Here is a 22,854-nt window from a genome sequence, read left to right on the forward strand (position 1 = left end):
GGTTTGACCCGACTTTGAATAGTAACGCGGTTTGACCCGGATGAACAGTAACGCGGTTTGGTTGAAAATAATCCTGTGTGATGCATGCACCGTACGCGAGATTTTTCGTCCACTGATATGCTGCCACGTCACCATCAACAGTACATAAGAATTTTAGTCCAACAGGATCGTGACACCTCATCAGTCAATGCCACATCATCGGTCAATGCCACGTCATCGATCCGTCTATGTGAACAATGCCGTGAACAGTAACGTATACAGTCCCGTATACGTGAATAGTACCGTACATGTGAATAGTGTCATTTTTCCTTTTATACTCCTCCTAAGGTTTTCGACCGTCCTGAGTTCAAAAGTGATGTCCGTTTTGCCGTCTGATCTCTCTTTTATTGTGAAATGACTATAATACCCCTAAAATACATAAATTACTTAATTAAAATAAAACACACGTAATTAAATCACAAGAATGTTAAATACATAAAAGTAAGGGTTGTTAGTAAGACTTGAAATGTAAAATGACGGTTTTCTCCTTTATAAATATGCATTTTCTAACACTCAACACACCCCCCAACCAGCTTATTGCTAGTCCCTAGCAAATAAAGCGAAAACAAAATTCAAATTCAAAATGATTTTTTTTTTTTTTTTATAGAAACACTTGTGTTTATTCAATCAGATTAATGATAGCAATCAAATAAAAGTATAAGCATTATCTCTAGTCTAAAGCAACATCACACCCACATCAACCATCCACATGAATCAGCCCAGTAGACTTTGTTATAGTTACTTTCAAGAATGACATGTCAAACCCCAAAATCTCACTGGAAGTAGTGACACTCTTACAAATAAATTAAACCCAATAAAAATAGTCACTCCAATGAATGGTAATTGAGAGAAAATAATGAAGAAGTGATATCACATGTTCTCACCAAAATGAAATAAATATGCCCTCAGCTTAAAAATAATACGATCTCAAGTCAAATAAAAACTGTTAGTCAACCCAATTTATTTATTTATTTTTTTTTATGCACCACTACATCTTTTTAGCCCATATAACTAGCTTCTACTTCAGATTATAGTTCCCTAAAATCAGGAAGGACTTTTATTAGGATGTAACGTAGGCTAGGGACATGGTTAACAAAGAAAGGAAATAAGGAAAACAAAGTGTATGTTTGAGAAAAATGCAGAGAATTTTTTTATTTTTTTATTTTTTGGAAGTTGCAAGGTGGATTTCACCTATTATTGTTATTTTTATTCTTTTGAAACAACAACTTTTGTTTTGTTGTTTTTTTTTTGTTGGTATAACTTCACTGAACAACATAATTATTTACATTTTCTCAAACATAAATAGGTGATGGAACTTATAAGATATCGGATAATACTCCAAATCGGAGTGGGTCAAGATGATAAGTTGACAAAGAAAATGTTTTTTTTTTTTTTTAAAGGCTCAAAAGGGTTAACTATGGATATTTAATAAAAGGGATGGCTAGAAAGGCTCAAACGGATCAAAGATGACCTTTCCATCGTCTTTTAGGGCTCTAAATAACCTTCCATATCTACTAGTTAGATGGGCCTCCAAATGTAACAACACACTTTTTTTTTTAATTTTTTTATTAAGGGTTAACTCAAAAGAAATCTAGAGATCGTGTATACAATAATAAACTGTTAAGCTGTATAAAGAATGGGCAAAAGGGTTACTCTCCAAGAAAAATGATAGGCTCAAAAACTCACTTGGTACTTATTATGACATGTTCATTCCTTCAAGCAACGCATATTTGTCTCCGACATCAACATGTAGAGTAGCAAACATAATGTAACATCACTTAAGACCAAAGATAATACAAATACTAAAATTTGAAATTAATCATGTCATCTAATGTTAAAACAAATCACATAATTTTTTTTTTTAAACAACATTCTACCCCCCAACCTATTCTAAACATGAAAGGAAAATATGTATGCAGAGATATGAAAATGATGCATAAAAACTAATTAGAAAAGTTACACTTAAAATGATAGAAAACGAAAATGGTTTTTTTTTTTTTTTAACTTAGAAGATGCGTTTCTAGAGGCACTACTCTCCATATTCAGCCATCTTCGACTCAAAAGTTGGAAAATGTATATTTATAGAGGAGAAAATAAAAAGAAGAAGAAAAATGAACATCAAAACTTAATAAAGAAAAAGAAAATTTTTTTTTTCGAACAATGAAGATGCATTTCTAGAGTAACTACACTCCATATTCAGCCATCTTCAACACAAAAATTTAGCAACAGTTAGTTTCTACAACAAAAAATTAGTAAAAACTTAACCAAGATTCCACAATTGTCGACTATTCCCTCCCCCCAACCAGAACGAAACATTGTCCTCAATGTTGTAAAGGAAAAAAGTAGAGTTTAGAAGACATCACCTGGGTGGTGCAACACAGAAGAAAATATTTACAGGCGGAGAGTTAAATCTAATTTGTACTTCTTACTGCGACTACTGTTACCATCATTATTTGGTCGCTCCAACACAAAGGTCCAAGGGTCTGGCTCCGGTTTATAAGCTTGTAACATATCAAGTAGCTCAGTAGCAGTGTGAGCACAAATAAAGAGTTTTTTCACATTAGAAGGAATGAAATAGTTTTTATTGCATGGTTAAGAAATGCGATAAAGCCATCATAAAAGTTATTGACATTTAACAAACCGATGGGTTTCTGGTGAATGTGTAGATGGGCCCAAGATGCTAGTGTCATAAGTGCCTCTAGTGTTGCAAGATCTCCTGGAAGGAAAATAAAAGCATCAGCATAATTAAGCATTTCAGTTATTCTTTCTTGCATACCTAAGACGACTAACTCTTCTCCAGTTGATGAGTCAGACGAACTGCCCAATGGTTTTAGGACTCTTGGGATGATGCCTAACACTTGACTTCCTCTGAGAAAAGCTGCTTCTGAGACCATTTTTGATAACCCTCGATTACCTCCTCCATACACCAAGTGTAATTTTCTCGCTGCTATACTTTGACCAAGATCGATGGCTGCCTCAACGAACTCTTTATGTTTGCCATATGTAAATCCAGAAAGCACACAAATGTTCTTGAATTGTCTATTGGGAGTAGCTGCCATTGCGATACTTCTCAAAAATAATTTGTGAGTGCTTGACAAAAGATATCACATTTAAGAGTCTTGGTGATAGTGGGTCATGGTTGTGTATGAGGTAATATGTCAGTGTCAAATAACGCGTAAAGCACGTGGCTCGCAAGTAAAAAAGAAAACAGTAAAAAGGAAAAAGCAAACAATAATAAAATTATTAAAGACAATAATACAAACAATAAGACAATAGTGAAATAAAATAACAATAAAGTAAAAGGATATTTACAGGTAGTTGCGACTGTGGCTCACATCTTCCTCTGGTTTTACGTCCAGAAACGGCTTGAACGCCCTCTATGGGTCGAGGATAGGCTTCCTATCCAGTTTTCTTATAAACTGGCAAACAGGGTCGTTTATAGTCAGATTCCCGAGACTATATCGTGCATGCTCTTTCTGGAATAATGGCCATAACTGGAGAATCGCTCCTTGCACATATCCACTGGGATGTGTTTCAAGAGACAAAAGGATATCATCCAATGACTCCTTATTCAAGCCATCCCTAATGAATTGAATCTTATCTTCCCTGTTATCAGACACCATTCCTAAAGAACATGGGTTTTTATTGCAACTCATTCTGGCACACTTATGACAAGCAACAGAAATTCTTCGAGCTCGTCGTTTTCTTGCATAATTTCCTTTACCACAACCAGGCATGTATGCAATAAATTTTGGAGGTAACTCACTTGCCGATTGTACTTTCGCTTCGATTAACCAACGGATGTCAGCAGGTATGTTATTCCTCATGAGTAATCGCATGCGTTCGGACCGAGCTTTATAAATCGTAAGGAGGGCATTCTGAGGAAGTGAAGGGAATCGCTTGTGAAGCTTCGCTAGAATCTCGTTTCTGTCCATACCTTCGCCTCAGAATATCAGTTATTATGGGAAACTGAAGTAACCGACTTGATTGTCACGGAGTACCGTTATCCGCCACTTCACCGGGGTAACAAACTAAAGCACACAAACAGAAAAACAAATTAAAACACACAAAGAAAATTAAAATCGTCCTCTTATTGAATTTACCTCAAGCTCCAACTGGATGTCGTAAACACTTCTCTCAATGTCTCTGAGTTGGCTTTCTAAACCCTCAACATAGGCTACTAACTCTGGTGGTTGTAGAGCCCAAATGCGTTGTGTTTTACAAAATTGAATCTGCCTTTTGAGATGAGTTTTGACACGTTGAAGTGGTTTAAGAATGTTCAGGAGGAACGGTCTAAGTATGAGACTCATGATTAACAATGATAAGAGAAAACTTAATGGTAAAATAAACACACTTATGCAAAAACAATTTCAATTAGCAAAAAAAATAATATAAAGAAAGAAAACAAAATCAAATCAACGAAAAGAAAGAAAAAAAATCAATTCAAATCTGGTGGGTCACTCAAATTTATTTCGGTGTCTTCTCCACGTGGTTGGTATTTTAGATATGGCTTTAATCTTTGACCATTAACTTTAAACGTGACACCATTCTTTGGGTCCTTAATTTCAATTGCCTCATGTGGAAAAACAGTATGAACAATAAAGGGACCAGACCAACGAGAGCGTAACTTACCTGGGAATAGGTGCAAGCGAGAATTGAACAAAAGCACTTTCTGACCTGGAGTGAACGATTTTCTCATAATTTGCTTATCATGGAAGACTTTCATTCGTTGCTTGTAAATCTTGGTATTTTCGTATGCATCATTGCGAATTTCTTCAAGTTCTGCCAGCTGTAATCTTCTTTCTGAGCTGGCTTGCTGCATGTCAAAATTGAATTTCTTGATGGCCCAATATGCACGATGCTCGAGTTCCACAGGTAGGTGGCAAGCTTTTCCATATACTAGCCTGTAGGGTGACATCCCAATCGGGGTCTTGAAAGCCGTTCTATATGCCCATAAGGCATCATCAAGTCTTAATGACCAATCTTTTCTGTCTGGCCTCACCGTCTTTTCTAATATGTGCTTTATTTCTCGATTGGAGATCTCAACTTGGCCACTGGTTTGCGGATGATACGGGGTCGCCACTTTGTGTGTGATTGAATACTTTGTCAAAAGAGCTTGAATGCTTTGTTACAAAAGTGGGCACCACCATCACTGATTATTGCTCGTGGGAATCCAAAGCGTGAAACAATGTTGCTTTTCAAAAATGCTATCACCACCTTGTGATCATTAGTCCTACATGGAATTGCTTCTACCTATTTCGATACGTAGTCAACAGCAACCAATATGTATTGATGGCCAAAAGACGGGGGAAAGGGTCCCATGAAGTCGATACCCCATACGTCAAAAATCTCAACCACTAAAATTGGATTTAGTGGCATCATGTTCCTTCGTGTAATGCTCCCCATTCGTTGACACCTATCACATGAAGAACAGAAAGTGTAAGTGTCTCGAAATATAGATGGCCAATAGAAACCACATTGTAAAACTTTAGTCGCTGTTTTCTTAGCGCTGAAATGGCCTCCACAAGCTTGTTCATAGAAGAATGAAAGGATATTCTGAATTTCACTTTCTAGGACACATCGTCTAACAATTTGATCCGCACAATACTTGAACAAATACGGGTCATCCCAAAAGAAATTCTTTATTTCTGCAAAGAATTTAGCCTTGTCTTGCTTGGTCCAATGCTCTGGAAGTTTACCTGTAACAAGATAATTAACTATATCAGCATACCAAGGTAATACTTCCACATTCCTTAATTGTTCATCTGGAAATGACTCATTCAATATTAATGGCTCTGTAATTGTGTCAAAATGGAGACGAGAGAGGTGGTCCGCCACAACATTTTCTGTCCCTTTCTTATCTTTGAATTCCAAGTCAAACTCCTACAAAAGTAACACCCAACGAATTAGTCTGGCTTTTGCATCTTTCTTTGTGAGAAGATATTTAAGAGCAGCATGATCTGTGAATATAATTATTTTACAACCAATGAGATAAGATCGAAATTTCTCTAATGCAAACACTACTGCTAGCATTTCTTTTTCAGTAGTTGAATAGTTCAACTGTGCATCATTTAATGTCATACTAGCATAGTAAATAACATGGGGAATTCGATCAACTCTTTGTCCTAATACTACTCCTACTGCATAATCAGATGCATCACATATTAGCTCAAATGGTAAGCTCCAATTTAGGGCCTGAATGATGGGTGATGATGTCAACAACTGTTTTAATTTTTCAAACGCCATAAGACATGAATCATTAAAGATAAAATGTACATCTTTAGCAAGTAAATTGCATAAGGGTCTAGAAACTTTGCTAAAATCTTTAATGAAACGTCTATAGAAACCAGCATGCCCAAGGAAAGATCTTACTTCTCTGACTGTTTTGGGTGGAGGAAGATTAGAAATGAGATCTACCTTGGCTTTGTCAACCTCAATACCTTTGCTCGAAATGATGTGACCGAGAACAATACCTTGTTTTACCATAAAATGGCATTTCTCCCAATTTAAGACCAAGTTCTTCTCGATACATCTCTGCAGAACTAGTGTTAGATGATGTAAACATTGATCAAACGAATCACCAAAGACAGAAAAGTCATCTATAAAGACTTCAAGGAATCGTTCAACCATATCAGAAAAAATGCTTAACATGCATCGTTGAAATGTAGCAGGTGCATTACATAATCCAAATGTCATTCTCCTATATGCAAATGTGCCAAAAGGGCAAGTGAAAGTAGTTTTCTCTTGATCTTTTGGTGCTATGGGAATCTGATTATATCCTGAGTAGCCATCTAGAAAGCAATAAAATTCATGGCCTGCTAATCTATCAAGCATTTGATCAATAAATGGTAAAGGAAAATGGTCTTTACGTGTGACAGAATTCAATTTTCTATAATCAATGCATACACGCCATCCTGTAGTTACCCTAGTTGGTATCAATTCATTATCAGCATTGGTAACTACTGTGACTCCTGACTTTTTGGGGACGACTTGTACAGGACTGACCCATGAACTATTAGAAATTGGGTAAATGATACCTGCATCTAATAGCTTAAGGACTTCAATTCTAACAACTTCTTTCATATTAGGATTTAACCGACGTTGCATTTCCCTAGTAGATTTAGCATTTTCATCGAGGTGAATGTAATGCATGCAGTCTACTGGATTTATACCTTTTATATCTGCTATGGTCCATCCTAATGCTTCTTTGTGCTCTTTTAAAACATCCAACAACTTACCTTTTTGTTCGTCATTTAGGGATGATGAGATGATTACCGGCAGAGTACTTTCTTCTCCAAAAAACGCATATTCCAAAGTGTTGGGCAATGGTTTGAGCTCGAGTTTCGGTGGTGATTCTGATGATGGAATGAGTTGCTTCTCTGATGGTGCTAGTTGCTCAACTCTTGACTTCCATTTATTAGTGTCCATAGATGGTGCTGAGTCAAGCAGGGCGTTGACCTCATCGACCGATCTGTCAATATCAAAATCCAAACCAAAGTGAGTTAAACATGTTTGTAAAGGATCACTAAGGTTTGAAACAAAAGTATCATCAACTAATGCTTCAATTAAATCCACATCAACAATTCCATCATCTGCACTGTGAGGTTGTTTGGCAATGTTGAAAATGTTTAGCTCCATAGTCATGTTGCCGAAGGACAACTGCATATTTCCAGTCCTGCATTGAATGTGAGCATCCGCAGTTGCCAAGAAAGGTCGGCCTAGAATAATGGGGATGTGCTTCCTTGAATCCTGTATTGGTTGAGTGTCAATTACAATGAAATCAACAGGAAAATAAAAATTGTCTACCTGGATAAGCACGTCCTCCACAATACCACGAGGTATTTTCGTGGACCGATCTGCAAGCTGTAACACCACTGGAGTTGGGTGTAATTCTCCAAGTCCAAGTTTCACAAACACTGAATAAGGTAACAGATTTACACTAGCTCCTAAATCCAACAAAGCATTCTCAATTGTGTGGTTCCCTATGCTACATGAGATAGTGGGGGAGCCTGGGTCTTTGCATTTTAGAGGAATTTTATGTTGGAGGATAGAACTAACGTTTTCTGTTAAAAATGCCTTCTTTTAAACATGCATGTTTCTCTTTTTAGTACAAAGGTCTTTAAGAAACTTGGCATAAGATGGAACTTGCTTAATAGCATCAAGTAAAGGGATGTTAACACTTACCTGTTTGAAGATTTCAAGAATCTCACCTGTGGATTTTCCCTTTTTTCCTTTAGCTAACCTCTGAGGAAATGGAGCCTTGGGAACATATTCTTGTGGGTTGGTTTCTTCTTTCTCCTCCGGTGATGAGTCATCAACATTCACAGGTACAATTTGATTTTCTTTTGTCACCGGCATCTCCACTTTGTTGTCGACTTCCTTTCCTTTTCGCAAGGTCATTACTGCTTTGACTTCTCCATGCTGCTGTGGTGAACTGGTACTTGCTTCATGCACTCCTTTAGGGTTAGGCACTGGTTGACTTGGGAACTTACCTTTCTCAACGGTCATTGCCAAGGTCTGAACTGAAGAAGCAAGTTGTCTCACCATCTTTTCGAGGCTTGAAACTGATTGGGCTTGTGAGTTGAAGCCCGCTCTCAATTCATTTCGTAGTCCATCAATGGTGCGGTTCTGTTGCTCAAATTAGCTAAGGGACTGAAGTAGTCCTTAAATGGCCTCTCTTGTGGTTGCAAATCCATTTCAAATTTATTTTTAATGTGTTTTTGTGTGCGAAGTGTTTTTTCTAATTCAAGGTCTATAGGTTCAAGATTAGGTAATAATGACCTACGACCATGCATGCAAAACAAATAAAATGAAAATAAAGATGGGAACAAAACAAATAAAAATAAAGAAGAGGGATAAATTACGATACTAACCTTATTGCGCTATTACAACCTTACTATAAAAATATACAAAAACAAATATGTGAAATAAATTAACTAAAAATAAATTAATAAGATAAACAAAAAAAATACAAAGAAAAATAAATTGAAAATTAAATTACAGAATTTTACAGAAGAGAAAAAGAAAAGAAATACTAACCTTTAAATGCAGATTCACTTTTTTTTCTTTTTTTTTTTAATAAAAAAAAATTACAAGAAAATAATTAAAAGAAATTGTTCACAAAAATTAATTCTATGAATTAAAATTACTTACCTCCCCGGCAACGGCGCCAAAAACTTGTTGTGAAAATTTTAATGTACTCGCAAGCGCACGAATCTATTGTAGTATAGATCAATGGTGTTGAGTGTCGATCCCACGAGGAGGTGGATTTTAATTGTGTATCGAATTAATTTTGTGAATGAGTGGTTGGATTTATGGTGGAAATGATTTGGAATATGTTAAGACTTAAATTAAAATGGCGAGAATAAATTCTAAAATTGGAATTGCAATGACGAGAATAAATTGAAGCGAAATCTATTGAAATGACGTACTTGGGTATCTGGATCCGTATCAACATGCATCATGGGCTAAATAATCCGTATTAATGCCAATTAAATCATGAGGGGGGAATCCACACCTCATGAACCACGCTCTAATCAATATGGTGCTAAGGGCTTATCGTGCCAAATAATAATAACCTTACACTAGAGAGCCGGTGTAACCAAGGCGGTATCTAGACAAGATTATTATTATTTGTCGACGAGAAGTCAAAACATCCACAAAAAATAGAGGGGAAGAGAAAATAAATTTACCAAATTAAGCCCATGACACATGTTGAGACTTCACCTTCAACCCAAGCTTGAAAGAAAATTAGCCACTCATAGTTGAACTAGGGGCAAAATGGGAATTTATTAAAATACGAAGAAAATACAAGATGGAGAAGGAATTACAGAAAATGGATCCCAAAAATGGATTCAGAGATATCAAATTAGGGGGGAGAGGCCCCCTTTTTATAGATACATGGAGTAAATCATGGCCATCGGATTAAAAACAGTTTGGACGCTCAGGATTGCGCCACGTCATCAGTCAACAGTCCACGGTTTGACCACGCGGATGAACAGTAACACGGTTTGACCCGACTTTGAATAGTAACGCGGTTTGACCTGGATGAACAGTAACGCGGTTTGGTTGAAAATAATCCTATGTGATGCATGCACCGTACGCGAGATTTTTCGTCCACTGATATGCTGCCACGTCACCATCAACAGTACATAAGAATTTTAGTCCAACAGGATCGTGACACCTCATCAGTCAATGCCACATCATCGGTCAATGCCACGTCATCGATCCGTCTATGTGAACAATGTCGTGAACAGTCACGTATACAGTCCCGTATACGTGAATAGTACCGTACATGTGAATAGTGTCATTTTTCCTTTTATGCTCTTCCTAAGGTTTTCGACCGTCCTGAGTTCAAAAGTGATGTCCGTTTTGCCGTCTGATCTCTCCTTTATTGTGAAATGACTATAATACCCCTAAAATACATAAATTACTTAATTAAAATAAAACACACGTAATTAAATCACAAGAATGTTAAATACATAAAAGTAAGGGTTGTTAGTAAGACTTGAAATGTAAAATGACGGTTTTCTCCTTTATAAATATGCATTTTCTAACACTCAACAGTGATGATCTCATTCCAGTGGGTCATACTGATTCTGACTTTATGTCAGATAAGGATTCCAGAAAATCAACTTCCGGCTATGTGTTTACATTGGAAAGTGGAGCTATTAGTTGGATGAGTGTGAAACAGTCTTGTATCACAGACTCAACAACTAAAGCTGAATATGTGGCTACATCTGAAGCTGCAAAAGAAGCTATATGGCTCCGCAAGTTCCTACGAAATCTTGAGGTGGTACCTGTTGTAACTGCACCCCTTAAACTATTTTGTGATAATGGTGGTGCGGTAGCTCAATCTAAGGAACCAAGGAACCACAAGAAACAAAACATACTGATGGGAAGTATCATCTTATAAGGGAATAGTGTAGAAAGGTTATATGACAGTACCCCAAATGGCATTAGATGCTAAATGGCAGATCTTATTACAATGGCCATTAGTGGGAAACCTTTATAACCTGCACTTAGAGCCCTAGAGCATGTACAATATGCTAGATATGCATTGAGAGCTAGTGAGAGATTGTTGGGAAAATATACTCTTTAAAAGCATATGTGTTTATTTAATTGTAATAAACAATTTTTCTGATTAATAAAATAAATGAGGTATTTTATTCAAATATCTTAATTGCATTAATATTTGTATTAAAGTCCATTTAATCATATTATATGTATTTATGTGATCACCATGTGGATTCACAGAAGACATAAATACAAGTTATCTTATGATTAAATAAATTTAGTTCGCAGTTGATAAATAAAGTTAGGCACTTTATTTAGGTATAGACTGTAATAAATTCATTGAATGATTTATCTTAATCATGTATGAATTTATTGATGTAGTGCGACTACATTGAACAGGATCACATATGAGATTTAATTAACTTTGTAATAACTGTCAGACTTATTAAATCTCATAGGCATTGATTTTACTGTAATCTTAATCTTGAGTTAATTATGATTTCATGATTGTAATTGTTATTCCATTTGAGTTACCAATGGGCACGACACATACTTGTGGTCAAGATTACCCGGTATCTTGGTGGGAGCAATTATGAGTATTGGAGTTGTGGATTAACAATATAGAATTTGTACAACACATCTCTTGATGGGTTTTCGGCACTTGATCATAGAATTCTCTGGCCAGAGTGTGTCAACATATTTAGTATGTTGAAAATGATCATTAGAGAAAACCAGTAAGTATCAAGGAATAAGATGTTATTAAATTGATTGGACAGTTGAGATATCAATTTAATTAACGATGTGGTACAAAGGATTGTGCAGTAAAGAAATCAATGTGGGTTGGGACGAATTATTATTCGAGCATACAATTATGGAAGTCAGTTCCAATCTTTTAGTGGAGTAGATTTGGAATTAAATAATTGGGCTAGTTTAATTACAGGCCTAATTATTGTAGCCACTATTGTATGTTCCCAAATGATCCCCGGGTTAGCTCATTTAATTGACTGCACCACTACTGGACTAATAAGTAAGATAACTAGCTATTTGGGTCAAAAGTCTAAATATATCATTTAGTGGGAGGCTCCATTTAATTAGCTTTTGTATAAGGGGCCTTATGTTATTTTACAAGGTGGGTCCCCTATTGAAAAAGAAAATAACGTGAGTTTTATTTAGGGCATTATTTGGAGCCTAGGGTTTTCACTAAAGGGAGATATAAAAGGCTTATTTTCTCAAAAGAAAAGTGAGAAGCCACTTTATACAAATCGGAAAATAAGATTTTTCTCTCTATTGTTGAGAGAAAAATTTTCTCGTGCTAGTTGCTTTGGTAGTGATAAAGGCGCCCACACGTCAAGTGCAGATCGAACCTGAGTCATAACTTGGAAGATCTTTGGTGACAGTTCGTGATCTAACAAGCGTGGTGGTGACGGATCGTGATCTAACAGGAGTAGTGGTGGCGGATCGTGATCTAGGAGCCTAAATCACTTCAGCAGAAAAAGCCAACTCGGATTTTCAAGGTACGATTTCTGGATTACGTATTCTTATATATTATATGAGAACGGTCCTTAAAAGGTTTTATAAAATTTTAAAAACCTGATTTTTCCCCAACACCTTTATTGTTATGAACAAAGCTTGTGTTACAAGTTACTGGTAAGCTAATTAAGTGATACTTTTTTTTTAGATGGTAATTAAGTAATACTTAATTGAGTAGTGAAAGGGTGAAAGGGTGCCTGAGGCCCTGAATATGATTTTGTCAAGTTGAGGTGAAGTAGTTCATTTTAAAACTTTTTATTTGAAGTGCAAAAATTGTATACTATATTTTGGTAGGTTTGGATAAATTGATACTTCTTATATTTAGGGGAAGTCATGCCAAAAGAAATTCATGATATCTTGCATATCAATCTTATTAATTCATTCACTTGTTAATTTTGATCTAACATATTTTATGTAGTTCTATATGATGCATTTGTTGATATATTGAGGTTGAATACATCCAAGAAAATAAGGGATATTATGTTAAAATTTTATAAATATACTTTTTAGATTTTAATTTTCACTTATTTAACATGAAAATTCTTATTTTACGCTATTCTTTTTAGAAAAAGTGCAAAATAAATGCAAAAAAATAAGAGTAAACCTCCTTTCAATCACACTACAAGAAAACAGGCAATAAATGATAGACAGTTTACGACATATTCAACTTATATCATAGTAATATGACAGACGCGTGATAGAATTTTCAATCTATCATAAATTAATGATGTTTTTGTGACAATATTATTTTCTATCACAAATTTATGATGGTTTTGTGATATAATTATTGTTTATCACAAATTTATGATAGAATCGTAATAAAAATTTTCTCTGAAATTATGATAAAAAATTTACTTTGACTATATTTGACCTAAAGTTTAATATATTATTTTATTTAAAAAAATACAAGGGTGCATTTTAATAATTCAAAAATGAAAAAAAGAGAAAAGAAAAATACTACTTTCTTAACCCACCAAGCCCCAAAATCACTAACACTCACACCCAAACACTCATCACTCTCTCACGACCAAACCTTAGAAATCAACCTGGCACTCAATCGATCGAGCAAAACACCATCCTTTCACCGCCATTCAAGTATATTATAACTATGTCGGCCATGTTGTTTAAAAATTGTAGCCCGTTGCTGTCGGCACCATTTTGCTAGTAGTATTAAAATGCTGGGTTTGTTGCTGCTGTGTCGCACGGGGTTCGAGTGGCTGCTTCTACGTCACATGGGAGTGGTTTCTGCTACGTCGCGCTGTTGATGCTGTTGGGTTGCTACTGCATCACGTGCTACTGGGTTGTTAATGGGTGATGGCTGTAATTGTTGTTTGGGTGTGTGAGGCAGTGAAGGTGTGGTTGTCGGCTGCTGTTTATTGTTGCTTCACGGATGGTAGGGTGAGTGATTTTGGGGATTTAGGTTTTTGGTTGTTGCTTCGCGTGAGAGAGAGGGTGGTTGAGGGAGGCAATTTGGTTATTTGGGGATTTAGGTTTTTGGTTGTTTTATTTTGCTTTGTTTTTCATTTTCTAGTTTTTTTCTATTTCAATTTTTTTTATATATTATAAAGCCTCTTTGTAAAAAAAAAACCAGTAATATATGTCATCAACTGCAGTGGTATTCTTCTGCACCATTTTTTTGACAATCGAATTCCTTTTTTCATCTTGGCTTCCACTTGTGAATTTCTATCTAGTTCATGCTTTTCTTGTTACCTGTGCTAGGTGGTGAAATTTTTGGTAGAATAGATGTGAAAGAACGTGCTGATGTGGTTTCGTCTGTAGTTGCTCTTATTGGGGTTGGTAAGAAACTTTGTTTAATAAGCATGTAGTTTTGTGTAAAGACTAGTAATATTTTAGTGTCTACTTTTGTAGCCAACTAGGATAATGCTTTTTCAAAATAAAAAATACTTCCAGCCGTACTATTGTAACCTTAAAATGATAAAAATTAGTTGAAAATGTTAAATTTGACTTCAACTCTTCTCACAATGGTCAAAAGTGTCCAAATGAATATCCTATAAGCAGCAGTTACTGCACTTCAGAGACAATCATATGCGTGCTGTCTCCTGTCAACCTATTTGTCAACTTAGGATGGTGCTCTTAATTTCTAGTTATACAAGATTGAGCATGTTCCTAAAAACTTGGTTGTACAACATCGAGCATGTCCCTGAAAACTACCTCTCCCACGGTTTGTTTATTTATTCCTTGTTGGTTTTACTTAAACTATTTAATGCTTTGCAATCCTGTTAATATAGACGAACTACATATTGTCAACATGTTTTAGGAGGTTCTATTCTTGGAGTTAAGTTTCTAGATCCCCTTGTCGGTCTAGTTGTCTCAGGCATAATCCTAAAAGATGGACTTGAGAAGGGTTATCAGAGGTACATTATCTGTTTTCCTTTATATATGTACCATCTAATTTGTTGCCCACTCTGTACCTTCTTTGTTTTCTGTTTATACTCGTGATAGTTTCTAAAAATTATAGTTGTTTAGCCCCTGAAGAGGCCAAATTGCATCCAGTCTTGAGTTTCCACTTCCTTTCCTTTTCTTTTACCTGTTTTCTTTGACATTAGCTGTGGTTCTTTTGGTTTGTCCATAAGATTATAGCAATCTGACTTATATTAAAGTCTTTATGAGTGGATTTCAAAGCTCAATCAGCTCTCATAAAAAGGCATTTCCCTAGTTTTCTTGATTGGATTTTGTTTTGAACTAATATGCACTTATGTTTATTCTTTGGTTAGTTCTTTGATTCAATTTTATTGTACAAGAACATACTTTTGTCCCCTGTAGACCAATTGTATTCCTTTTTTCTATTTATGGGGTGATAATCCTTCAATTATAACTTTTTTCAAAACAACATCCATCTTTGTTTCATAATTTTAAGTGCTAAAGTGAAACTTTTTTTTTAACTAAAAAAAAAAGAGTTCTTGAATGACATTAGAGAAATTGTCTTTTGTGATTTTACGATGTAGCTCCTTGTTTAACGTGTTCTTTTGGGATTATTGTTAGTGTCTTGGAACTGGTGGATGCTGCAATCCTAGCAGAAAATTTGATGCCTATACAAGAAACAATACTAAAAGTTAAAGGAGTCAAGGTATGTACTAGACTTTTTTGTTAATTTAAAATATAAATTGTTTGATTTCTACCTGTGGGATTCCATAATTTTAATTTAGCACTATACTTTCTTCGTCAGTTTTAGCATTCACTGCTGATGAAGTTAAGAATTTTTGTCATTGTTATTGCATTCTTGACAAATGAGCCTTTCTCTGCAGGGGTGCCACCGTTTGAGGGGAAGGAGGGCAGGTTCACCTCTGTACCTTGATGTGCATATTGTGGTAGGTTCTTTAGATTATTACATGCTTTATATTTAATATAGAAGTTTGGGCTGGACCGTGAAACTTCATCCATATAAGAGTACTGAATCTTAAATATGATGCCCACATGTATTGCAGCCTCTTAATTTTCCTTATTCTGCTTGGTGTTTGAATCAATTTTGTTCACAGGAAGCTTGCAGGTTGCTTTGTAAGTTTCAATTTTCGTTTAGAGTGCTATCGGAAGATGATATTGTTGCTGGAATTTTTACAGGAAGTCTTGCTAGAAATCTTATTGTTGGAGTATTTGCATTAATTTTTGGAAGTGTTGTTGGGTAACTTGGCTTGGTGGCCGGAATTCTTATTGCTTTTCTTAGAGTTTGATTGGGATTTGACTGCAATTTTATACTTTGGGATAGCTTTTTCAATTTGGGATGTTTTATTATGTATTGGTGGAGATCACATTGGATATTAAATGTATTTCTTTTTAAATTAATTTTTGGATTGAATGAATGTTAATTGATATTTATTTTTTATGATATTTGTTTTATCAATTAATTAAATTTGTAAACAGGAATTCATCAATAAGTTATAATTATAATATAATTTTAGAAAAAATCAAAACTTTATGAGGGAAAAGCTATCATATATTCTATCATAAATAATTTCCCGCCAAAATTGAATAATAAATTTTCAAATAATAATTGAATTTCTCACTAAAAAAATTAAAAAAATGGTGCGAAAATTTAAATAAATTTAATTATTTTTTTACATTAAAATATTATGTGACAAATATATGACTATGAAATGCTATCGTAAATTCATGACGGAAAATATTCTGTCATAAATTAATGACAGTGACATAGATGATGGATGAACTGTCTGTCATACACCCCCTTTTATGACAGTTATTTCCTATCATCTATTGTCTGTTTTCTTGTAGTGTCATCCTAGGGATCAAAACCATTTAAGGTTCATCGCCAAAAGGTATAATGCATTATAATTTATGTTACATCATAATTTTGAGGTGTGAACATTCTAATGTTATATATATTTCTATTTATAGTCTTCTGTGTGTGTCAGGTGAAGTGCAAAGTTTTTTAGATTTTTTTCTTTCTACTCATTACAATGAAAAAAAAAACGTGTTGATCAATTCTTAAGCACAATCTGCACATGTAAGATTTTTATTCTTATTGAATTCAAGGTTGTTTACATAATTTAATTTATTTTAAAGTGATTATTTTTCTTTACAGGAAAAAGGGCAATTATGCAACAACCACCTGTTTTTTCATGCTTTTTCAAAAATATATAATTTTTTTTTAGCTGAATTCCACATGAAGTTACAATTTTTTTTGCACTCGTCCACTTTCATATGCAGACTGTTATAATGTTACTGACGTTATAGGGACAAATTGGTCATTTCACTTGTGCAGCAAAAACAATGTTATTTACACCTCTGATTAAGGGCAAAAAAGGCACAGCGGTCCAGAGCAGAGCAAGCAATGAAAACAACCATTTTTTGTTTGGGTGACCCACCATCATGCATGAAGAAGCAATAAATTCCTGCCATTTTTTCTGCAATTTCCATCCATTTTCATCAACAAACTACACTTGTGTTTCAAAATTTTGGTTAAATCAAAGATTCAGAGGTATTGAGGAAAGCCGTGAGCTGTTTCAAAATCTTGATACTTAGGTTTTCTAGGGTTTAAGGCTAGTATCAAGTAATGCTGCGTTTACTAAATAGGAATCGAAATGGGCTGGAATGAGAATGAGAAATAGGAATCAGAATAAGTTGTTTATTTAAGCTGTTGGAATCGGAATCGAAATCGAAATCAAAATGAACTCGATTCCTATTTATGTGTTTACTTTATTCTGGAATCGGAATGGACTGTTTCGAATTACTAAAATACCCCTTATTGCTTATAATGATAAAATAGATTAAGGATAATAATAAAAAAATTAATAAAATATTATTATTATTCATAATAAATTAATTAATTATAAAAAATAATAATTTATAGTAATATATTATTGTTCTTTGTTAAAAAAATTATTATGATTTTTTTATTGTTAATAAAAATAATATTAAACTACTAAAAATAATAACAACAATTATAATATTTTTTATTGATATATATTACTATTACTAATTATATATTTTTATAATTGATTTTTCTATTATTAGTAATGAATCATAATAACAATATTATTGTTGTTGTTGTTGTTATTATTATTATTGATTAATTTTATTATTATTATTACAAAATTTGTATGGTCCAAAATCAACAAATGGAAACTTTTCCAACAAGTTGCCATCCGTCCAATTTTAAATTAGGAATAAGCTAATAACTTGAAACTAAAATAATAATAAGTAAACATAAAATGCATATTTAGATCCAAAATAATTCTCAACACAACATATGTTTTAAGATTAATTAAGTCACATAAAGTCCCACCAACATAAAATGCATATTTAGATCCAAAATAATTCTTAACACAACATATGTTCCACCAACATAAGATTGATTAAGTCACATAAAGTCCCACCAACATAAAATGCATATTTAGATCCAAAATAATTCTTAACACAACATATGTTCCACCAACATAAGATTGATTAAGTCACATAAAGTCCCACCAACATAAAATGCATATTTAGATCCAAAATAATTCTTACAACAACATATGTTCCACCAACATAAGATTAATTAAGTCACATAAAGTCCCATCACATAGTTAAATAAGTCACATAGTTATAAGTTTAAAATCTCAAAAGTAGCATAAATACAAAGCTTCAACATCATAACTAACATCGGACTACACCCCATGACGAAGCATTTGCAACACATATCCTTTCTTGAGGTGATCGGGTAAAGTAAAGAACACATGGAGCAAATCATGTTTCGAGGCGAACATACTAGTTTGCAACACATTTCTTGAGGTGATCGAGTAAGGTAAAGAACACACAGAGCAAATCATGTTTTGAGGCGAACATACTAGTGGCGTCATATATTTCCTCATCAACCAAGCTTCAATTTTGCTCATTTCTCTATATAACTTACCTTGTAAATCAGTTCTTTCCCTATCGCTAGAAAGTGCAGTAATCAAACCATCTATATTACGGACCATTGCTGCTACCGAGTTGGCCGTTGTCCCAATCCTTCAGCACAAGTGATCAAATAATTTATTTTTATTCTTCATTTTCCTAGACCTATTCCCTGAACTACTTGGAGCATAATCAACTTGTTCATGAGAAGTAGCATTTGTTTGAGGAGTGTATAACATATCATCATTAAAATCATCCATAATCGACTGATTATTTGACTCACCTCTGAAATCGACATTATTTGACTCAACTCCTAAATTGACACTAACGTTGTCATCTAATCGAACTTCTTCCTCATCATCATTTGCATTCCTAACATTAGTCCTAGTTGCCCGATCTCGACCATAAATCTCACCCAAGACATAAATGTATAAGTAACATAATTAAAGAAGTATAAATTACACTATAAAATTTAAAACTTTACCTTAACATTCTCTTAAAAAATATCCCTTTCACGCGTTATCATCATCTTGTTATTGTTCTACCCAAAACCGCTAAGAGATAACATATCACTCATAACATAATATTTTTGCTTCAACCATTTGACTCTAGATTCGATGTGAGGAGAAGCTTTCAAACCACAACCCAACAATTTCGCTTCAAGCTTGTTCTCTAATTGTTATAAGTACCCATTCTTAAAACCACAATCCGACCTCCACATAGGATTTTAACTAAATTCCAACAAGTCAACTAATGCATTATCCTTAGCCGTTGTCCAAAAATGTTTGTTCATGCCCCGACCTCTAGGAGCTAGAATGGGAAGAGAATTTATTCTATATGTTCAAATATAATATGAATAGTCAAACAACAACACAATTTTCAATATAAAGGAACAATATGATATCAAAATTTAAAAAACAATAGAATATCTAATCTAAAAAAGTAATACAATATGCAATAACAAAGCACAATATAACATCCACTCTCAAATAAATAAAACAATATCCAAACCGAAAGAACAATACAATATTCAAACTCAAACAATATAACATCCAATGCCAACAAACAATACAACAATAAATGTAAAATAATAGTACAACTCAATGACAAACAACTCGAATTCCGCAAAGTCCTACACAAACTCTTCATGCTTGTCTACTTACATGCCATGTGTTCCACATCTCTTGGGCCATATTTTGTCTCCATAAAGTCCACTAATTAGAGGGCTCAATGTTATTAATAATCTCCGAGTTAGTGTCAATACTCGGAGGTGGCTCATTATCCATTTTCATTTCCATATCATCGAAAGGCATTTCTTTTCTAATCAAATTATGTAGCATACAAACAAATATTATACGCCTTTGTGTTTTTACATCATAAAAGGCAGGACTTCGTAGTATAGCCCATCTCTTTTTCAACAATCCAAAACATCATTCAATCACATTTCGAGTACTTGAGTGCTTCATATTAAACAACTCTTCCGGGGTAGTACGTTGGTATATATCCCTACAATCACTCAAATGGTAGCGTTGTCTTCTAAATGGTGAAAGAAAACCCATCCCATTGGTATATCCACCATCAACCAAGTAATAATAACCTAATAAATAAAATAAAATACAATTACAAAAAGTTGTCATAATTTAATCAATCTTAAAATCTAAAAATAATGATGGTTAGATGTATTACCATGCGGAACTTTTAGACAATTTCTTCTAGACACAACATCTTTTAACACCTGCATATCATGACTTGAACCTTCTCATCCCGGTAATACATAAATAAATTGCATATCTTGTGAACAAACCCCCAAGACATTTGTTGCAATTTCGTTTTAATTCTATATCTTGGTTTATCGGCCTCTAGAACGTGAGCCTTTATATATGTACCATCTAATGCTCCCAAGAAATTCTACATTATTAAGAGGAAAAAATTTTAAATTAATTAGGAAGAAAAAGTTTTGAAGTTATTATACACAAGTGTATATTTAAAAGCAATATCTATTATAATACTATATGTACCTTAAACCATTTCCATTTTGAGTCCATTGAATTCTCCAACACCGGCTCGGGTTTTTTCCAAAATTCTTTTTGGTATCTAATCATTGCCTTTAAACACTCATGAAAGCATTTACTAACTGCTCGTCCAGATCTTTTAAAATTGAACCCAATCACCCGATTCTTTGTATGGTGTGCTAAAATATTCAAAAACATTGCAAACATTTCCTCGGGTGACAATTTCCTACTACCTACCAAACCCCCCTTTCTCATGAAGTAGCTTACATAATTTGTAAAAAGTTTGTCTATTAATTCTTAATTGTGACAAACATTTCACACCACTTTCATAAATCAATTCATACAAAACATTCATTTGTTGGGAAAGTCTATAAGATGACCTCAAAATCAATCTTCGTTCATCATGTAACTGAAGTTGGACACACATAGCAGAGCACACAGCCACAATCATTTGCAACATCATCACCAAATTTTGTATAATTATAACGACTCTTTTCTTTCTAGCTAATAACTGAGTCATTCCTATATGTTCAATCACAAACAAACACAATCATATTAATTAACTCTATCCAATATACATACGCTCAAAACCAACATATGTAAGCTCAAAATTTAGCTGCAGCCACCATTCATCACATAACAAAAAATTAATCATCAAAATAGTCATTAATCAAGCATAGCATAAAATTCTATATTTAATTTTTTTTTTGTGAATTAATCAAGCATAGCTCAAATTTTAATTCTATATTTAATTAATCTAAACATAATAATTTAATCAACCAAGTCTCGGACAAACATATTAATAAATTTTTGTCCTAGGTAGATATCAATTTTGTTCATATTAATCTTCAATTCATGCTACAATTTAGTGTTAAAAAAATTATTTAATAATAAATCAAATAAATTAATCTAATAATTAAATAAATAATCATGTAATTAACTCAAAAAATAAAAATGATGAAGAATGGAATAGGCTGAGCTCACTGATACTTGTAGCGGTGACGATGGTGACTGAAAGCTTTTGGTCGGCGGTGAACGAGAGGCAAAGACGAGCAACGAAGCTCAAAATCGGCAACGACAAAACCCACGACGAGATCAACAACCACGAGCCGGATTTAAGAGCCAACGATAGGAACTAGCTGCGACGACGACGGGCGGTGATTCAGAACTAACGACAATGGCGTGTGATTTCAGAACCGACGAGTGATCAACCACGATCAGGCTATGGCATCCAGCTTCGAAGAGAAGAAGAATGGGTTCTAGGGATTTTGCTTTTTTTTTAAATTTTTGATATTTATATTTTTTGATTTAAATGAGGGTAGTTTAGGAATATTTGAATATGATTAGGGGTAAAATGGGAATTCCCGGGAATAGGAGACTGATTCTCACCACCCCTCATGGGAATCAATCTCTCATTCTCCATTCCTAAATAGTTGTGGGGCCCACCATTCTTATTCTAATTCCTGCTTCATTTTTGCGAAGTAAACGCCGTCAATCATTCTGATTCCAGATTCCGATTCTGATTTCTCAATCGGGAAGTAAACGCACCATAAGTTTTTATTTATTTATTTATTTTCATTTAATTTTCATGTGAAACAATGTGATTTAAGATTTGTATCAAGAATGTTGTTAATTGTTGTTTCTTGAAACTCTAGAATATAGATTATGTTGATTTCTAGTAAATTTTTGGGGATAATGATAAATTGGGGAGTAATATGGTGTTTTAAGGCTGTTAAGATGCATATGCATGAAAGATTGAATGGTTGAATGTATGTTTATCCCTTGTGTACTTATATATCTCTACATGTGGTTTACAAAATTTGGGGTTTTTGAAAATTTTTAGTTACTAAACTATGGGTTGTGGTTTATATGATAGATTGTATAACCAGGTTTATAAGGCTGGTTG

At 34.1% G+C, this 22,854-nt stretch overlaps 1 protein-coding gene across 3 annotated transcripts; it reads left to right on the forward strand.

Moving 5' to 3' along the window:
- Positions 1 to 13,517: 13,517 nt before the first annotated feature.
- On the forward strand, positions 13,518 to 16,403 carry LOC127899044 (metal tolerance protein 2-like). 3 transcript variants are annotated; one of them, XM_052431746.1, is made up of 5 exons: positions 13,518 to 14,767; positions 14,864 to 14,960; positions 15,589 to 15,673; positions 15,852 to 15,914; positions 16,087 to 16,403. In XM_052431746.1, the coding sequence occupies exons 1-5, from the start codon at positions 14,632 to 14,634 to the stop codon at positions 16,204 to 16,206; spliced, it is 501 nt and encodes a 166-aa protein (XP_052287706.1). In that variant the 5' UTR covers positions 13,518 to 14,631; the 3' UTR covers positions 16,207 to 16,403. The 3 variants fall into 3 exon arrangements, with proteins under 3 accessions (XP_052287706.1, XP_052287705.1, XP_052287707.1); XM_052431745.1 differs by having other exon boundaries at positions 13,527 to 14,767; positions 16,083 to 16,403; XM_052431747.1 differs by having other exon boundaries at positions 13,527 to 14,382; positions 16,083 to 16,403.
- The last annotated feature ends 6,451 nt before the right edge of the window (positions 16,404 to 22,854 follow it).

This window comes from Citrus sinensis, chromosome 8 (genome assembly GCF_022201045.2).
Source record: "Citrus sinensis cultivar Valencia sweet orange chromosome 8, DVS_A1.0, whole genome shotgun sequence".
Lineage (NCBI taxonomy): Eukaryota > Viridiplantae > Streptophyta > Magnoliopsida > Sapindales > Rutaceae > Citrus > Citrus sinensis.

What these genes read in the sequence shown, in the direction of transcription:
- LOC127899044 (XM_052431745.1), top strand. Translation starts at nt 14,632, where the DNA reads ATGCGTGCTGTCTCCTGTCAACCTATTTGTCAACTTAGGATGGTGCTC. An exon ending in CTTGAGAAGGGTTATCAGAG is followed by an intron (nt 14,961 to 15,588) that starts GTACATTATCTG and finishes GATTATTGTTAG; the next exon opens with TGTCTTGGAACTGGTGGATG. An exon ending in TAAAAGTTAAAGGAGTCAAG is followed by an intron (nt 15,674 to 15,851) that starts GTATGTACTAGA and finishes CTTTCTCTGCAG; the next exon opens with GGGTGCCACCGTTTGAGGGG.